The following is a 19,924-nucleotide window of genomic DNA, read 5'->3' on the forward strand; positions in this document are numbered from 1 at the left end:
CTTCTTGTTAATTTCACTGCCTTTGCCAGGAGCGGTGGACTGACGATGCTACGAGTATACGGTCTTGCTGAAAAATTGCAGTGCGTTCAGTTTCATTATGTGAGTTCGACAGCTTGACTAAATGTAGTAATTTCGCCTTACGCGACTTGTTCTTTCTTTCTTTCTTTCCCTTCTTCCGCCCTTCCTTCTATTAACAGCTATTGTGTTTTCAGCGTAGCAATAGGGCCCGATATTTAGACGAGACAAGTATAATGCCGACGAGTCGAAGACGAGTCGCATTATACTTGTTCGAGTCTAAATATCGGGCCCTATTGCTACGCTGAAAACACAATAGCGTTTATATAGCTATTCTGACATTAAATTCTGTGTTAGAATCATGTTTTTGTCAGCGACAAGTACCAGAATGGTCCATGTCGTTGATTGCAGACGACGGTTCCCTTTCCGCATGAAGCCACGGAAATAACCGAACATTGAAAAACCCACGGACATGTATTACGGAGAAAACTCGAGATAACCGGATGCTTAGCATTACGTCAATATGTTAGGAATCATATGACGTCATGACGTATCATGCTTGCCTACGTAGATTGTATGTTCGAAAGTCTGACTTCTGTTGGGAATTCGCGTGGTGAAGACAGCGGTAAATCTGTAGATGATAAGAGAACAAGGATTGTCTCAGAAGAAACGACGAAATGTTTCAGACCGGTAACTTCATTTCAACATTGCACTATACAATGGACGTTCTATGTGACAGGAGAGTTTGCTGATTTTGTGTTAAACATTGGAGAGATCGTCTGCTAGAATCCGAGATAGGTCGCTTCAGATTGCAGCTTCTGGAAATTTGCAAGGTTTGTTGCCTGTTAAAGAACTGGATTTTACACGTAATGTAGGGCCTATGTCATGTACAGTAAGCAACAACAAAAACACACACAAAGCAAATGGCATCGTCTGTCGACTAGTCACAGAGTGACAGAAACAAACCTGGCGAGGTATGCGTGTACTTTATACACGTGGAAGAAACCGGAACCACGCGTCTTTGTTATTGCCGATATCGTTTGGATATCGGCAAAAATGGCCAACTTTTGTATCGTTATGCTTTGATGATCGGAAAAGGGATGTGTGAGACCATCCAATCACAGCCCCCGAATTCCCCCACGTGTCCATCAGAATAGCTATATATATATATACGGCTTGTGTCTGTCTGTGTGTCTGTGTGTGTGTGTGTGTTCGCGATGCACGGCCAAAGTTCTCGGTGGATCTGCTTCAAATTTGGACACCGTATTCAGCTACACCCCGGACACAACCTCATCGATGAGATATTTCAACACGTGCTCTCAGCGCGCAGCGCTGTGCGCGCTGAACCGATTTTTTTTTGTTTTTTGTTTTTGTTGTCGGGATCCACTACCAGTAACTCTTCCTTATCTTCTCCAATGTTTTCAGCCGCGATTATCTCCCTTCCTACTATTTTTAGAAGGTCACTGCACGTTACTATTTGTAGAAGGTCTCCAGTGTTTTGCGCGTTTATCTCCTTTCCTTCGTGCGCCACCCGGCAGAGCCTGGTATTCGGCTCTACTTCTTCCCGGCGAAGCCGGTACCCGGCGAAGCGGGTAATCATCTAGTCTTCAATAAGTGATGAAACCCACGGTTTTCACACTGACGTAGTGCAGACAGTGTCGTGTTTTTACGGAACAGAATAGCTGCATGATTGCCTCAATCCCTAACATTCCAAGGCCATTATGGCTAAACCAGTGCATCAACTGGGAAATAAATAAATATTAAAGTAAATATCATCTGCTCTGCAATGTTTTGTTTTCTATGACTGCAAAGTCATGTCACAATGGTGCAACACAATGATGTCAATAAGAACGCGTCTCCAGATTTTTATTTTCTTGTTGTTTGCTTTGTTTGTTTGTTCTGTGTTTTTTTTTGTTTTTTTTTTGCGGAGGAGGAGGAGGTGGTAGTGGTGGTAAAGGCTGCTTAGCTGTGTGTCACAGAAAACAAAAACTCTTCTTTTTTTCTCATAAGTCTCGTCCTTGTTGGTTTGTTGGTTTGTGTGGATTGGTTTTGTGTATGGGTGCTCAGATGCTTAATTTGTGGCCAGAACAAAAACGCATTCATGAAGTCATCATTCAAACACAAGATTGATGTTTTAATGGGTCTTCTCAGCAGGCGTCGTGGGGAAGAAAAACCAGCCGCATTGGGCTTTATGGCATTACACGTGTGATTAAATACCATCGCCTGCCACACAGAGTGCTAAATCCTTAAGGACCCCTTGACAACGATGGCGCCTGCGATCAGATACCGTGCCGCAATATGGCCGAATTTATCACAAAGCTCCAGCACTTCTACCGGAGTGAGTGTTACATTCTGACGTTAGTTTCTTTATCACAACATCCTCTCTAACGCGGTGAGTTCTCAGTCTGCGAAAGTAAGTGAGGGTTGCTTCGGGCGTGGGTGTTAAACGCTGAATTCGTCTTCATCCCGACGTCAGGAGAGTCCACAGCCGGTAGAGGTCGATCTGTGAGTTTTTTTTCATTTTTACATTTAGTCAAGTTTTGACTAAATGTTTTAACATAGAGGGGGAATCGAGACGAGGGTCGTGGTGTATGTGTGTGTGTGTATGTGTGTGTGTGTGTGTGTGTGTGTGTGTGTGTGTGTGTGTGTGTGTGTGTGTGTGTGTGTGTCTGTCTGTGCGTGTGTGTGTGTAGAGCGATTCAGACTAAACTACTGGACCCATCTTTATGAAATTTTACATGAGAGTTCCTGGGTATGATATCTCCGGACGTTTTTTTCTTTTTTTCGATAAATACCTTTGATGACGTCATATCCGGCTTTTTGTAAAAGTTGAGGCGGCACTGTCACACCCTCATTTTTCAATCAAATTGATGGAAAGTTTGGCCAAGCAAACTTCGACGAAGGCCGGACTTCGGTATTGCACTTCAGCTTGGTGGCTTAAAAATTAATTAATGACTTTGGTCATTAAAAATCTGAAAATTGTAAAAAAAAAAATGTTTTTATAAAACGATCCAAATTTACGTTCATCTTATTCTTCATTATTTTCTGATTCCAAAAACATATAAATATGTTATATTTGGATTAAAAACAAGCTGTGAAAATTAAAAATATAAAAATTATGATCAAAATTAAATTTTCGAAATCAATTTAAAAACACTTTCATCTTATTCCTTGTCGGTTCCTGATTCCAAAAACATATAGATATGATATGTTTGGATTAAAAACACGCTCAGAAAGTTAAAACGAAGAGAGGTACAGTAAAGCGTGCTATGAAGCACAGCGCAACCGCTACTGCGCCAAACAGGCTCGTCACTTTCACTGCCTTTTGCACTAGCGGCGGACTACGTTCAGTTTCATTCTGTGAGTTCCACAGCTTGACTAAATGTAGTAATTTCGCCTTACGCGACTTGTTTATTTTTTTATTCTCTTTTTGTGAATTTTATGCTATACATTACAGGTCATTACAGGACATCACCCAAACAAAGGTCTGTGAGGTTACTTCCAGTGTGGGAATTAAACGCTGACGTTGTCTTCACCCCTAAATCAGGCGTGCTAATTTCAAAGCCTGCAGTGAGCCTGTGTAAGAGGTTGCTTCGAGTTTGGAAGTTGTCTTCATCTCCACACCCTTAATCCAGCGTGCTAATTTCAAAGCCTGCAGTGAGCCTGTGTAAGGGGTTGTTTCAGGTTTGGAAGTTGTCTTCATCTTTGAACCCTCTATATTTAAGTTCAAAGCCTGTCGTGTTCTGTGCGGGTCGCGTCGCTACAGGATGTGTGGCGGTTCTGCTGTGGTGAGGCTGAGACTCCTCGTGTTGGTGGTGGAGTTCCAAGCCGTGTGTGCCTTGTTCAGCGATTATAACGTGCTGCCCATCCACAACAACCAGTTCGCTCCCAGCATTACGCGTAGCTCGCAAGGTAAGTAGGATACACTAAATATATCAATAAAGAGTCCCTTGATAGTATTTCTGCTGATACCTTAGGCTTGTTGACGTGTTAGCACGATGGCTCCAAGCATCACACATAACAGACGCGCTGAGTAAGTTGGATACACCAGATATATCATTAAAGAGTCTGTTGCTCAGGCGTGTTGACTTGTAAGGTTCTCATAAATGATGTGCTTAAAGCATCACGGCTCTCATCATCTTGCGTAACATACACGCTGAGTAAAATGAGCAGGCTTAACATAGGAATGTTGCATCATAAGATCCTAGGGAGGATCCTTATAACGCTTTTGGACTTGCACGGTTCTCTTGCTTCTGGCCGGATAAGGATGGCTCGGCATGTCTCGACGCCATGTTGCATGAAGATGCAAGATCAGTGATCCTAACGCTGACACATTTAAAGGACTCTTTATTTTCTTGTCACGTTATGATGATTCGGCCTGATTTGACTCCAGAAACTTTTATCCGCAGATTACGAAACAAAATTGCCTTTTTGTGGAAGCGTCTGCTATTATTGACCCTTTCCCTGAATACATTCTAAGGGGACGCGTTCATTCTTATCCCCCCCCCTCCCCCTTCCCCCCCTCTCTGCTTCTTTATCTCTGTAAACTTGTAGGGCTAAATATTTTTCGGTATTTACCAGTAATTTTTCCCGCACACTCTGAAAATACCGGAGACGAATTAATCGTCAAATCGTCATGCCAGCACCTTGATAGTCCGTTGACAGGTTTGTTCCCGAAGATTGTACAAAAAATTATAAATGTTACCACCACCACCATCACTACCACCTCTTTCTCTCTCTCTCTCTCCCTCCCCTTTTCTCTCTATCTCTCAGTATTGTATTTATGGCGTGTTTTATGTTCCTGTATTACTTGTAGGTAAATTTTATGTTTTGTTCAAATGTTGTGAATGTACTTTTATCTTGTCTGTTTGTCATTTACATCATTAAAAAGAAATGTTAGAATGAAAATCAAAAAAATTAAATAAATAAAAACAAGGATTTCGCATCATAACATTTTGGGTAGGACCCCTTAACGCTTGTTGACTTGGACGGTTCTTGTGCCGGTGACTGGATAGCGATGATTGTTAAATTTGAAACCATGTGGTATTATTGACAATTTTTCTCTCCATTATTTCGCAGGAAACGTTGGAAACGGTAACTTCTGGTATTTTACCGGTACTAAAAATATCGGGTTTTAGCGGCGACATGTTCGGATTTGACTTTTAAAACACTTTCTACCCCACCTATGTTGACCAAGTTTTTTTTTTGCCGAGACCAGCTGTGCTGCAGCAGGTCATTCAGAATTGTAGTAACTGTGTAGTATTGTGTATCAACACGTTGGAATGCAGGCGTTAGATCGACGTTACAGGAAGCGACTGAACCTAACAGCAGGGATCGCGCTAGCTTTTTAAAAAAACGCGTAAGTCATACGCAACGAAACGAAAAAAACGCGTCACGGACCAATATTTTTGCGTACTACGAAAACACGTACAGACACAAACAAAACACGCACGAAAGACTTAAAGACACTCCTTACCTAAATACGGCGAGTTTTCCTGTCGAACTCCGCGCACGCCTGTCGAATAACACCCCTGCTGTCTCCAACCTTCGGGCCTTGCGAGTTTGTTTCCCGCTCTAATACGACTAGACACACTTTCCGCCTTTTGGAAGCGCGAGATGGGAGAGCAGCTAATGTCTGTTTCATTATCCGACAAGACATTATCTGGTAATACCCTCGTTACGTTCGTTTGCGATACTTCGATGCAAAAAGAAACGGACTTTAGTTTTGACGCGCAGATTTCATGTGTGTCGTCACTTCTCGAGCCCTATAGTCAGTTTCAGGATCGGGTGATTATTAAGTCAGAGCAAAAGCGCTGCGTGAAGACAAGAAAAAGTTACAATATTTTTGCGTATGGCTTACGCGGCGCGGCGAAAAAAACGCGTCAGCGACTTTTAAAATGCGTCAAATACGCAAAAATCGTGCGTAAACGCGATCCCTGTAATAGTCTGAGCGGATATATCCGTAACTGGTCAGATAGAGCCATATGAGTGGGTACGGATATATCCGTACCTGGGAGACAATGAGTTAATGTGGTAGGGCTGTTATAGGTCATTTATCTACATTCTATCACAGGATATTTTGTCGATAACCATACCGGAGATGAACACAGTGAAAGAATCTAACTTTTAAGGAACCTTCTGCCTTTTCATTGTGATACGCCTTAAATGTGAATAGTCTGTAAAGAGTTTGCCAAGTACAAACAGAGAATAAGATCAACGCTCATAAGAAAAATACCTATCTCAGTTTTAGGCATTTCTACAGTGGGACTACATAACATGGGAAGCTACTGGAAGGGTGCCTGTCATTAGAGAGTACAAACGCTCAGACAATCGGAAACCATTGCCACGGTAACGTAAGCAAAACTGCCGATCTCGTTTCTTGAGTAAAGCACTTTTTTTTTTGATACAGGAAAACTTGTTTGGAGAATGTGAAGGTATGCAAAAGATTTGTGTGGGTTATTACGCAGTTTTGCTGATTGAAAATGTTGCTGTCAGCTCTTTATCTCACGTTTATCCAGCTGTCACCGCTTGAGATAGGCAGTTTGCAGCTTATAACTAAAATGAGACTGGCAGATTGTTCAGAAACCAAATGTTTTTGTGTTTTTCTCAAAACACCAAAAAAATGTCATAGGGAACTATCTTATGAGCGTGACGAAATTAAGATCAACGCTGAATCAATCTCGCATGACTGAGCGACGGGCGCAGTGGCGTGGTGGTAAGACGTCGGCGGCCACCTAATCGGGAGGTCGTGAGTTCGAATCCCGGTCGCTTCCGCCTGGTGGGTTAAGAGTGGACATTTTTCCGATCTCCCAGGTCCACTTATGTGCAGACCTGCTAGTGACTTAACCCCCTTCGTGTGTACACGCAAGCACAAGACCATGTGCGCACGGAAAAGATCCTGTGATCCATGTCGGAGTTCGGTGGGTTATGGAAATACGAAAATACCCAGCATGCCTACTCAACGAAAGCGGAGTGAAGCTGACTATGCTCTCAGAGCATAGTGTGGGGAACCCAAATGGGCAAACGATCTCACACGTAACAAGAAAAATTCTGGAACGCTGAAGAAGAAGAAGAAGCATGACTGATCTAGCTGCGGCCAATCACAAACCTAAAGTTATGAATATTAACGGCTGAAAGGTTTTCAAAAGCTTGAATTCGAACATGCAGAACAATGTGGTGTGCATCCATTCCTGAGCATTTTCTTGGCCATGAGACAGCGACAGATTCACAATCAACGTCAACCACAGAGCAAATGTCGGTTAACCCAAAATAACTTCAGCAGTTTCACTTGATTTTGCATTGAATTGGTTAGGCAATTTTGAAGCGCGCCCGTCAGTATGAGAGAGTGGGCGGTACCAAATCTGAGTCGTCTATTGCTGGTCGCTCGACTGTGTCTATCCCGGGACAGTTACCTTATACAGAAGTGCCGTTGTTTCGGCTTCTTAGGCAACTGACCCGTGGTTGAAACACTCAAGCCACCTTCATCATACCTGTGTGGCAATCTCTCAAGTCATCTTCATCATACCTGTGTGGCTATATCTCAAGTCACCTTCATCATACCTGTGTGGCAATCTCTCAAGTCCCCTTCGTCATACCTGTGTGGCAATCTCTCACGGTTGTGTCCTCAAGGGCATACCCAGAACAACACTTCAATATTAGACAACAACTAGTGAGTATAAGGCCTACACAAATTGTCTTGCTACGGTAACCTGACCTGACCTATTGTTTCCTTTGCCGACCCTAAACTTTAATCCGTGAACAAACAAACAAACAAACAAACAAACAAACAAACAAACAAACAAACAAACAAACAAAATAAAAGGAAAACAGAAAACACACACATACACACACACACACACACACACACACACACACACACACACACACACACACACACACACACACACACACACACACACACACACGACCATTTCACAAAGTTTCCAGTTTGTGAGTAAAATGGTCCGAATTTACCTTCTCTCCAAAATGCGTTCCAAATAACACTCCCGAAACTGCCAGTGACACCAACGCCTTCCTGGCCGCAGACTTACTTAACTTGAGCATTTACAAAAAAGGAAGTAACCTACCTACCTACCTACCTACCTACCCTATTCTTCTCGACATGTTGCCTTAACCATCACTACTTTTTTTGTTCTACTAGGCCTAAGTTACAAAACAGTAGGAATGAAAAGCGATATCATCTTTGAGGCATAGTCCTTTCCGTGAAAACAGTCGGGCTGACCATCTCAGATCTGGCCAGGCAATGAAAACACACCCCAGTCGGACACATGCCCTAAATGTGACCCTCCACCACGGAATGAGTCGCATGTCACCTTTGCATGATTTTCATATTTTTTACATTTTCCTAAAGAGTTTTTTATGCTCTATCCAGTGGTGAAAACCGTTTTAGAAAAGAGCAAAAACTGTTTGAGTTATAAGCCTGTGACTAAGGTGACCCTCATACTGTTACCAGACACTCCCCGGACTTACGTTAAGCCTAGCGCAGAACCGCGCGAGGTGACATGCGACTCATTTCGTGGTGGAGGGTTACAAATGAGCATCCTGGCTCCTTCTTGTGCAAAGTGGGAATATTTTGATGAATTGAAGAAAACAAAGTTACAATTGCCCGTTGAGACACCCACAGTCCGTATGTATGTTTTTCAAGCTAACTATTATTTGCGAGTCCAAATTTCATTGTTTTTGATTTCAAAGCAACACTGACACATAGCCACACTGCTGCAACTTTATATACTGGTAAAGATACGCCACAAACTTATGGTGAAGAAGAGGGATGGGTATATGTGTGTGAGGGTATATTGCTGTGTTTATAACGGGAATGTGTGTGTGTGTGTGTGTGTGTGTGTGTGTGTTTGCATGTGTGTGTGTGTATATGTGCGTGTGTGTTTGCATGTGTGTGTGTGTGTGTGCGTGTGTGTGTGTACGTGTGTTTGTGTGTGTGTGTGTGTGTGTTGTGTGTGTGTGTGTGTGTGTGTGTGTGTGTGTGTGTGAGGGTATATTGCTGTGTTTATAACGGGAATGTGTGTGTGTGTGTGTGTGTGTGTGCGTGCAAGTGTGTGTGTGTGTAAGTGTGTGTTTGCGTGTGTGTGTGTGTGTGTGTGTGTGTGTGTGTGTGTGTGTGTGTGTTTTGTATGTGTATTCGCGCGTGGTTTGCGCGTGGTTTGATTTTGTGGTATGTGTGTGTGTGTGTGTGTGTGTGTGTGTGTGTGTGTGTGTGTGTGTGTGTGTGCCCGCGCTTGTAGGTCTTCATCTGTACGTCTGTGTGTGTCTCTGACATTCCGTCACATGGGAGAACAAGGTAACAGAAATCTATATGTCATAAAATATTCATGGTCCCACACGTTGACGCTGTGCAATAACTGTTGTTATTCTGATATCGTAAAGTGAATAGAAAATTACGGTGGAGTAACCCCTTGGGAATCGTAATGCACGATATCTTTTTGTCGGCGGATCTGTGGGTTTTGTAGTACATATTGGTGAGTGTGTGTGTGTGTGTGTGTGTGTGTGTGCGTGTGTGTGTGTGTGTTTGTGTGTGTGTGTGTGTGTGTGCGTGTGTGCGTGTGTGTGTGTGTGTGTGTATTAGAATAAATTGTCCTTTGGGAAATAACTTGATATATGAATGGTATATCATATATACATACGTAATTAAAATTCTTCCTTGTATGCTTATATATATATATATATATATATATATATGTATATGTGTGTGTGTGTGTGTGTGTGTGTGTGTGTGTGTGTGTGTGCACGTGTGGTGGTGTGTGTGTGTGTGTCTGTGTGTTCTTGCGCGCACTCGTTCCTTCATGCGTGCGTGCGCAAGTATGTTTGTGTGTGTGTTACGTGTACGTGTGTGTGTGTGTGTGTTTGTGCGTGCGTGCAAGTGTGTGTGTGTGTAAGTGTGTGTGTGTGTGTGTGTGTGTGTGTGTGTGTGTGTGTGTGTGTGTATGTCCGTGTCGGATTGCGTGTGTGTGTGTGTGTGTGTGTGTGTGTGTGTGTGTGTGTGTAAAAAGCCCCCTATGCTTCAAAATGACATGATACAACTTAGTGTGCAAGTCAGACTAATCAAAATATGCTTTAGATTTATCTGTTTCGGGTTGATGAGAGCATTATTGGAAGCACACCAGGAAACTAAAGAAGCTTATTAAAAACAGAGTGAAAATAACTTAAATTATCCATTTCCACGAAAAGATAACTATTGGTGATACTTTTTTAAATCTCGAAGGCTAGTTATAGGTTATTTCCAGCAAGCTTCTGAATGTATGAATAAAAATAGCATTTAGCTTTTATTTTCTTCGATTTGTTGAAGGTGGTCCATATTAGGGGACTCACACATACTTTGAGATTTTGCTATTATTTTTTGTTTGCAGTGGAAACTCAGGGTCAACACTGCTAAAATGTAACAAATACGGTCTTAGCTGTCATATGTTGCAATTTTTGTGTGATAGAAGCTTTGGCTGTGGAGAGAAACGAGTCTGTTTGAGGCGGAATATTTAGAGTGAACCCTGCCAAAAGTGGGAAAAAGAGAAAAAATCCTAACGGTTTTGAGGTTTGTGTTTTTGCAACTGTTTTGACATGTGGAAGTTATCCAGAGAGGGTGAATGCAGCCAATGAAACTGTTTTGAGCGCTCTAGCGCCGTTAGTTTGTCAGAACAGGAGGTGGTCCATATTAGGAGCCGGTCCATATTAGGAGCCCTTCCCCTACATATGGACGAAGAATGAGAGCGCCACTAAGAGAGTGGAGAACGCCCTCAATGGCTTGGACTGTTTAAATAGTTATATGAAAAAAACCTAAAAATTGGTAAAACAAATTAAAAAAAACCCATATTTTGAACACATGTAAAGGAAAATGCGCAGCAGTCATAGTTCTATTTTGAGATTTAGTTTATTCAATGTGTCTTCTGTGGTTTACATTACCCATTATTACCAATTCAGTGCCCCATATGGGTTTTTCACCAATCAGGAAGGATTCTAGGTGACCTGTTAAATGTTATAACGTTCAGGCAGGGACCCTTTTTCTATATCAAGCTAAAAATTGACAAAACAAAGTAAAAATGTAAATCAACAATATCAGCGTGATTTATTCTACAGAATGACACTTCAAATGCTGTCAGATAATACTCACTTTATCTAAAAAAAAAAAAAATACTGATAAGCGAGTTTTGTCGGTGGGTGCTTTACGGAACAGCAAGGTACCGCCCATCCTCTGAGTGTGAAATGCCGACCCGCTCACTTGAAATCTAAATTACCTAAGTTCGGAAAATCAAGTGTATCTTTACGTCATTTCCCATCCGTCTTGAGTCGGTTCTAAATCTGTCGCTCTCTATTCAACAAGAAAAAGCGAAGCAACCGAAACGCATGTTGAACATGGTTTATCTTGTGAGATTGTTGTCTGTCAAACGCATTTGATCTGTGAATATTCATCACGTCAGGAGTATTACTCTGATTGGCTGACCCAGGTCACGAGAATTCTTTGACTGACAGGCATAATCAGGTAGGAGCGCTCAAGTTCCCATTGCGGCTGTTCTGTCTAATTCGCGGGGTCGCTTCAAAATTTGTTTTGGTCGAATTAAACGGTAATAAAACCGTTATTTCTAATATGCGGACTGTTAGCAAATGACAACAGTCATGTCTCACAAACGATATCAGCATTCGCCTAAAAGGCTCATGCTTGATATCTTTTTTCTCGACATGCCTGTTATCATTTGCTAACAGTCAGCATATTAGAAATAACTCATAATATTGACGGACTGTGTGATGATATCTTCTGCTATTGTGTGTTGAGACAGTGATATCAAATTCGAGACCGGATATCACTGTCGAAACGGACCAATAGCAGAAGATATCATCACACAGTCAGTCAATGTTAGATATATTGCTAATTCTCTGGACATTTTGCATTTACTGTAAAGAAATAACAAAAGTATTTGTCTCAGTTTTGGCTGTTCCATATCCCTCCCTTTGATTATTATTTCTTTTTGTTCACTCTTTTCTTGTACTTTTCAGAATTTCAAAATGTCTTTTCTTTCAAAAAGTCTATAGTCACTTGCTCAACTAAATTCTGGGATAATTACATGTTCATATATATTTGTTTGTTTTTAAATTTAGTTGTTTTTGTTTTTGAAGTGGGGAAGCAATAAAGAGGTCGTCGATATCAAAACTGATATCGACGGAAATGTCGTCGATATCACTTTTGCACTGAGCTCAGTTTTGCCCAATTGACCAATGGAAATCCACGTAACATATGAAATAGCAATATTGCATTATATTGTATTTAAAACGTATATAAACTGAAAGCTTTTATTTAATTTGTTTCTTTCGTGTTTCTTTCACTAATTAAAACGGCAGGTCAATTTTAAAAAACGACGATTCCCAGGAATACATATGAGAAAATGAATTTAAGCAAAAAGTTTTAATTTCTGGTTGTTGTGTGTGTTAAACAGTAGCCCGTGGATTATACGTAAACTGACTTGATTTGCAAACAGACGCCACCCAGCTAATGCCTCCTGAATGTCCGTAATGAATTGATTAACAGCCAACGTTCGAGCTGTACGGACAATAACTGATTTCGGCACATTCGTGTGAAATATTGAACAGATGAAGACCAATGAAGGCCAACGTTTGTGTTTGGCACTCAAGAGAAGTGACCACCAAATCTCTCGAGGGAGTGATGCGTGAGTGAATGCGACGATTGTGTAGATCTGTGTTAAGTACTACTAATGGCTTCTCAGTTATTATGCACGTCAACTACGGCAAATCGCCTGCGTTTCGTTAAATTTGTTAAGGTACTATTGATTCTCTTTATGACTCCTCTCAGAGATCGGTTCTCTTAATCCTCCGGTTCCCCATTCTCTTCCATGCAACCTCCCTCCCTTTCTTTTTCTCACCCCTCCGCCCTTACCCCACCCCACCCCACCCCCGCCTGTTTGTGTCGGTAGTATAAGAGAAACGTCATTATTTTCTGCGGTGGTCAATAAGTCTTCGACCTTCTGCGGCGATTAATGGCATTTCCTCTTGGTTCGGATCACATCCAGGGTGCGTAACTTTTGTTCTTTTTGTGTCTGTTTTAAACGGAAGTTAAGATAAGTGTTGTTAATAGAGAGAGAGAGAGAGAGAGAGAGAGAGAGAGAGAGAGAGAGAGAGAGAGAGAGAGAGAATCGTTGTGCAGAAAAGAAACTAACCTTTTGACTCTGTGCATAGTTTTCATTGGGAAATGATCTCAACCATTTTTTAAAGCAGAAATCAGATTTGCACAGAATAACTTAAAAAAAAGTAAGACTTATCATTATGTTTGTGTGCAACGAATGGAAAAGTGAGATGCTGTTATGTGTGTGTGTGTGTGTGTGTGTGTGTGTGTGTGTGTGTGTGTGTGAGTGTGTGTGTGCGTGCGTGTGTTTGTGTTTGGCACTCACAAGAGAAGTGACCACCGAATCTCTGAAGGGAGTGATGCGTGAGTGAATGCGACGATTGTGTAGATCTGTGTTAAGTACTACTAATGGCTTCTCATTTATTATGCACGTCAACTACGGCAAATCGCCTGCGTTTCGTTTAATTTGTTAAGGTACTATTGATTCACTTTAGGCCAAAAAAAAAATTGTCTGTTTCTGGTCACCTGACCGACCCTAAATTTCGGCGCCGACCCTAAACTTTTTTTTTCCAAACTCAAACAAATTTTCACGTTGGTGGTATCAATGGCTCGTTACTAACTCTTGAGCATACCAGTAATTAGGACTTGGTCCCTTTCCCAAATTTGAACCCACGAACCAAGGATCACAAGTTCAATGCACTCCCAACTGTGCTACTGAGGCCCCAGCCTTCTACTAAAATTCCCATTTGTCCAAGCTCAAGATGTAAGATGTCTCAAGTCTTCTTTTCTGTTTCATCATGGAAATATCAGACCAGGTAAACAAAGAAAAACAAGTCATACTCTTTCAGTCTTTGTCACAGATTTGTAAATGTGTTGAGTGTCTTGTCTCTATGTATAGTGAATCCAGTCTCTTTGCGCGATTTTTAAAGTTAGTTTTATTGGTCTACATTTGGGGTAAAAAAAAAATTAAAAAAAAATCCCTACCTACCTACCCTATTTTTTTGTTGCCATGTTACCAGAAACAGACAAAAAAAATTTTTGGCCTTATGACTCCTCTCAGGGATCGGTTCTCTAAATCCTCCGGTTCCCCATTCTCTTCCATGCAACCTCCCTCCCTTTCTTTTTCTCACCCCTCCGCCCTTACCCCACCCCACCCCACCCCCGCCTGTTTGTGTCGGTAGTATAAGAGAAACGTCATTATTTTCTGCGGTGGTCAATAAGTCTTCGACCTTCTGCGGCGATTAATGGCATTTCCTCTTGGTTCGGATCACATCCAGGGTGCGTAACTTTTGTTCTTTTTGTGTCTGTTTTAAACGGAAGTTAAGATAAGTGTTGTTAATAGAGAGAGAGAGAGAGAGAGAGAGAGAGAGAGAGAGAGAGAGAGAGAGAGAGGGTGGAGAGAGAGAGAGAGAGAGAGAGAGAGAGAGAGAGAGAGAGAGAGAGAGAGAGAGAGAGAGAATCGTTGTGCAGATAAGAAACTAACCTTTTGACTCTGTGCATAGTTTTTTTCATTGGGAAATGATCTCAACCATTTTTTAAAGCAGAAATCAGATTTGCACAGAATAACTTAAAAAAAGTAAGACTTATCATTATGTTTGTGTGCAACGAATGGAAAAGTGAGATGCTGTTATGTGTGTGTGTGTGTGTGTGTGTGTGTGTGTGTGTGTGTGTGTGTGTGTGTGTGTGTGTGTGTGTATGTGCGTGTGAGAGAGAGAGAGAGAGAGAGAGAGAGTGGGTGTGGGGGGGGGGTGTGAGTGTAATCATAACTCTAAATCTGGATGCATAACAACTTTTCCGTGCTCCTTTCAGAGGACCAATTCTCGCAATGGGTTTGGATTTTCACCGAAGCAAGCATCCTTTGTGGACGCCCAGCACCATGTTCTTTGGTTCTGTCTTGCTCCGTTGGCTGGTCATCAGTGTGTCTCTCTTCGTTGTTCTCGCCATCCCAGAAACACAGAAAGGTGCCCAAGTGTCTCCACAACCGTCTTTACAAGGAAGCTTAAAAAGCAAAGACGACGCCAGCACTTTGACCAATCACGGTACAGATAAGTCTGCAGGCCCCAATCAACATCATCTTTCAAGCGCTGAACAGCAAAAGCATCTCGACAGGCCGACCCCTCAGGGAGCAGATAGCGACAAACTGACCAATCAGCGATTACAGAGCGACACTCTGACCAATCATCGAGCAGATAGCGATACACAAATCAATGGGCGTGCTTTTCGAGCTCTTCTGAGCTCATCTACACCACTAGCGTTCGTAACAGTAACAGGGCTGACAGCTCAGCCTCTTCCCTCCGGCGCGGATCTAGACCCTTCCCACACACCAACAACTCCAGTTTTTCACGAGAAAGTAAGCTTTTTACCCCCGACACTGGAACCACCAAGCGGCGTTTCACTTCCAACTCCGTCCAGCGTCGACAGTCCAACGCCAGCAAGGACGATTTTGTCACTTCTTAAGCCACTGAGTGGCGACTCACCTCCAACTTCTCCTCGCCAACAAGTTCCGATGAATTGGACAACACCAGCATGGGGCAAAGAAAGTGATATTTCGTTTATTTCTCATCGGATCAGGCAAAAGTCAACACCAGTAACGATGATGTCTTCACCACTGACAGTAAAGAACGAACGTGGCATCGCGTCTTCTTCCTCAGTGAACCTAAAACCATCGTCACAGAACGCACCAAATAGTGGTCGTCTTCCAATAACAGACAGTGTCGTCACAACCAACCTGCCCAACGAGCTTACAACAAACGATGCCTGTTCATTGTCATCCGGATCGAGTGAAGAAGATGAGCGTGTCACTGCACACGTAAACGGAAGTTTACCAGCGACTTTGAAAGGCAATGTTTCGGGAACTTTTGATTACTGTGTGTCGACGAAAACATGGTTGATAAACGTTCCTGAGGGCAGTGGAGTGGTCGTGGAGTTTGAACACGTTCAGATGGAGAAGAGCGACTCGCTCAGGATCTACGCCCTTCATAATCGTTCCTTGTTGAAACAGTTCTCCATGGTCGACGTCGAAGGCTTAGCTCCCTTGTTGAGGAACGAAAGCAAGCTGTTAGTCATTTTTGAAAACCCATTTGATGACGACCATAAAGTGTGGCGGCAATCTCGTTTCAGACTCAGATACAGCGCTCACCCCGCAGCTGACATACCACCATACGCACACGAAGAAGTTCAGGGGCCAGTGGAGAGTGCCGACACTTACTACTGTGACGGATCCACCAATCTCCCCACGGCGATCACGTGCGACGGTATTCGTCACTGTCAGCACGGCGAGGACGAAGCCAGGTGCGCTTACCGCGAGGAAGGGTGCGGGGACTGGTTTCCTTACCACAACAACTGTCTCAAGGCCTTTTTTTGGCGCACGCATTATCACTATCCTGGCCATACTAATCCAACAATGCCGCTAGAAGCTGAAGTCCAGTGCAACTCAGTTTACGGCGCTACTCTGGTCTCCCTACAAGAACCTGGAGGGACGGAGATTGCCACGGAACTGGTACGTAAGAGCGGCTTTTTGAACGCTGTCGTGGGGATCAGAAAGGTGAAGCCACTGACACGCAGCCTGCGACACTTGTACCGCTTTCTGTGGCAGTGGGGTGGACAGGGGAGTCCCATAGCCTATGGAAAGCAGAAACTGCAGAGAATCGGGGCCATGATGGAATGTGCCATTCTCAACGTGACTTTAGATCCGGTGCTGGAACCTCTGCGGTGTGTGCAGCCTATAAGTCCTCCTCGGGGGTTCATCTGCATGAAACCCAACCCCACTCGTCCTACGGGCAGGATCTCGCTGTCTGGAGTCACCTTTCCCAATGCATCAGAAGTACTTCGACTCTTCCCGACCAAAGTTTGCCCAGATGGATCGATAGTACAGACTTTCCATCGCTGTCAGTGGTGGGAAGAGGAAGAAGAGGATGACGATGACGATAATCATGAAAGGTCCTTCCCCAACCTGCCTTTGTTCCAGTGTCGTTTTGGTCGCCCCGTGCACTACTCGCTGTTGTGTGACGGAAAGGACGACTGTGTGGATCGCAGTGACGAGATCAGGTGTCGCCGGCCGCAGTTCATTCCTTTGCTGAACTCTTCCTTCATCTGCAGGAACTTCCAGGCGATTCCCTCCTCGAGCAGATGTGACGCAACGCTGGACTGTTTTGACGAGAGTGACGAAGAGTCGTGTGTGTCTTGTGGTAACGAGGTGATGTGTCTTGGAGTGGGATGTGTCCCGAATAAATACACATGGTTCTTTGATACATGCCCAGTTTATCCACCTTCGCATGAAATGCCCTTTGTTTCCTACCTGCCCGGCACGGTGAATATGGACGGAAAGGGGATGTCCAGGTTAGATCCGGTGCAAGGTGACTGTGATGAAGGGTTCTACCTGTGTAAAGGCGGGCACTGCATTCCGACCTTTCTTCTCAACAACGGTGAACTCGACTGTCCGCAGGGAGAAGACGAAGGCATACCTGTCAACAACATGACGTGTCCAGGGTACTACAGGTGTTATGGTGTGGGCAGCTGTGTCCACCCGAACTACGTGTGTGACGGTGCCTACCACTGCCCCAACAAGGACGACGAGATGTTCTGTCAACTGACCTGCCCACGTGACTGTCGTTGTGAAGGTCACGCATACATGTGTTCTAAGACGATTGATCCGCTTGAGAATCTTCACGTGCGGTACCTTGACCTCAGCTACGCTTCTGACGTCATTCTTGACAATATGCACGTCATGGAGTATCTTTCTTTTCTAAACTTGTCTTCATGTGGACTTGACAATGTGACTCTTGTCAACATGCCCCAGATTCAGATTCTCGATCTAAGCTTCAATAGATTGGCAGACATTGCTTCTCTGATTCTTCAGAATCTACCCGGACTTGAATACTTAGATCTTTCGAGTAATCCTTTCGTGAATACCCTTGGCAGTACGTTTACTACTATACTGAACCGAGGCCAGCTGAGTAATCTGAAAACTCTACTCATGACGAACGTTGGACTGGAGACTATTAATGACAGAGCGTTAAGCCCTCTGGTTGGATTAAAATATCTTGACCTCAGGCAAAACCAATTGCAGAAATACGGCGAGGGGTGTTTCTCTGGGTTGAGGGCTCTCGAAGAATTGTACACTGACGAATCGAAACTGTGCTGTGGGTATTTTCACCCCACTCTTTCGCGCTGCCACGCCCCTGTTGACGAATTGTCCTCTTGCGATGACCTGCTGGGTGAGGATTTCTTCAGAGTGTTTCTGTGGGCCCTGTCCAGCCAGGCTATCGTAGGCAACGTGGGCGTCCTTGTCTACAGGCAGTTCGTTGGTACCAAGAACCCCGCATCAGCATCTGGGGTTATAGTGAAGAACTTGTGTGCCTCTGACCTCCTGATGGGTGTCTACATGCTGATGATTGGTATCGCGGACGCTCAGCTTCGCGGAGACTACGTGGCAAAAGAGACGGAGTGGAAGAGCAGTGCAGTGTGTACTGCGGCAGGGTTTCTGTCGTTTCTGTCCAGCGAGGTCTCGGCCTTTGTGGTGTGTCTGATCACGCTTGACCGCGTCCTGGCCATCTGCTTTCCTTTCCGCAAACGTATCCACCTCACTCCGCACGTCACCGTGATCATCTGTAGCGGGGTTTGGATCGTTGGAGTCATTCTTGCCGGAGTGCCGCTTCTAGCGGGGCTTGAGTTTTACGGACAGAACGGCATCTGCGTCCCCTTGCCCATCACCAGGCAGCAGTTCTCAGGGCAGAGCTACGCCTTCGGTGTGTTCATCCTCCTCAACCTTGTCCTGTTCATCCTAATCGGAGTCGGGCAAGTGTGTATTTACACGGCAGTCCATCGTGCCAGCGTAGCCGCAGGATCTCAGAGACGAGACAGGGACATGGCCATCGCGCGCAGGCTGTTCATGATCGTCCTCACAGACTTCTGCTGCTGGTTCCCTATCGGTTTCATGGGCTTGCTGGCCGCTAGTGGGGTTCCCATCCCAGGCGTGGTGAACGTGTGGGCCGCTATCTTTGTGCTACCGCTCAACTCGGCGCTGAACCCGTTCCTGTACACGCTGAACGGAGTGCTGGAGAAGTGGAGAGCCAAGAGAGCGGAGGAGACACGGACGAGGATGCTGCGCAAGCTGAAGACCGAGATCCCCAAGTGGCAGCCAGTCAGCGTGAGTGAGCTGGTCAAGATCTGCGTGCTGTCCAAAGTGCTGGACAAGGACGCTCTGACCAAGCTGCTCGCCCTGCACGCGGACTCAACTATCCTGGGTTCGGCGAATGAAAGGGTGTCCCAGGATAATGGGGCTGAGCATGACAGCAGGGAGTTGACTCAGAGCACCAACGTGAACGATCAGGACGACATTCAGACTGAATGAGGGCTGATGTAACTTGCTCTCAGTTATGTTTTTCATGTGTGGTTTACTTTTCTTGTCACAATCTGTAATTGGCTGCGTAAGTTGCTGTTGGTGTACAGCAAGTACTTGGTCATTTTGGTGACTTTGAAAAGGTGTTGTACATAAACGCACCGTCCTACTTCTGCAAGCAATCATGTAAACAGCCACACCAGAGGGGCGGAGTTTTCTTGAACCTGCTGTTGTGGAGTTGTTGCAATGAAAACTCAAACAAATATGATGAGCCGTATTGTGTTTGGATGTATCTTTCTGTCTCAGGAACAACACTCCCCCCCCCCCCACCCAAGAAAGAAACAAACAAACAAACAAAATCACCACCACCAACAACAGCACATTTTGCGTTTATTCGTGAACGGATGCAATCCGCTTGAGGACGTATGTGATGTGTGTGCATTCGCCACACGTTCCGCCTTTCTGCCCTC

At 44.2% G+C, this 19,924-nt stretch overlaps 1 protein-coding gene across 2 annotated transcripts in view; it reads left to right on the forward strand.

Annotated features, from left to right (window-relative positions):
• Positions 1 to 19,924, forward strand: part of LOC138966624 (superoxide dismutase [Cu-Zn]-like) — a 50,740-nt gene that overhangs the window by 17,120 nt on the left and 13,696 nt on the right. Inside the window, exon 1 of one of the 2 annotated variants that reach the window (XM_070338913.1) lies at positions 3,768 to 3,927. The exons of the other annotated variant lie outside the window; for it this stretch is intronic. Within the exon in view, the coding sequence (XP_070195014.1) occupies positions 3,783 to 3,927 (145 nt within the window). The 5' untranslated portion in view covers positions 3,768 to 3,782. Of the gene's footprint in view, positions 1 to 3,767; positions 3,928 to 19,924 lie in introns of those variants that run through there. 2 annotated transcript variants of the gene reach the window in all.

Source organism: Littorina saxatilis, linkage group LG5, assembly GCF_037325665.1.
Source record: "Littorina saxatilis isolate snail1 linkage group LG5, US_GU_Lsax_2.0, whole genome shotgun sequence".
Taxonomy (NCBI): domain Eukaryota; kingdom Metazoa; phylum Mollusca; class Gastropoda; order Littorinimorpha; family Littorinidae; genus Littorina; species Littorina saxatilis.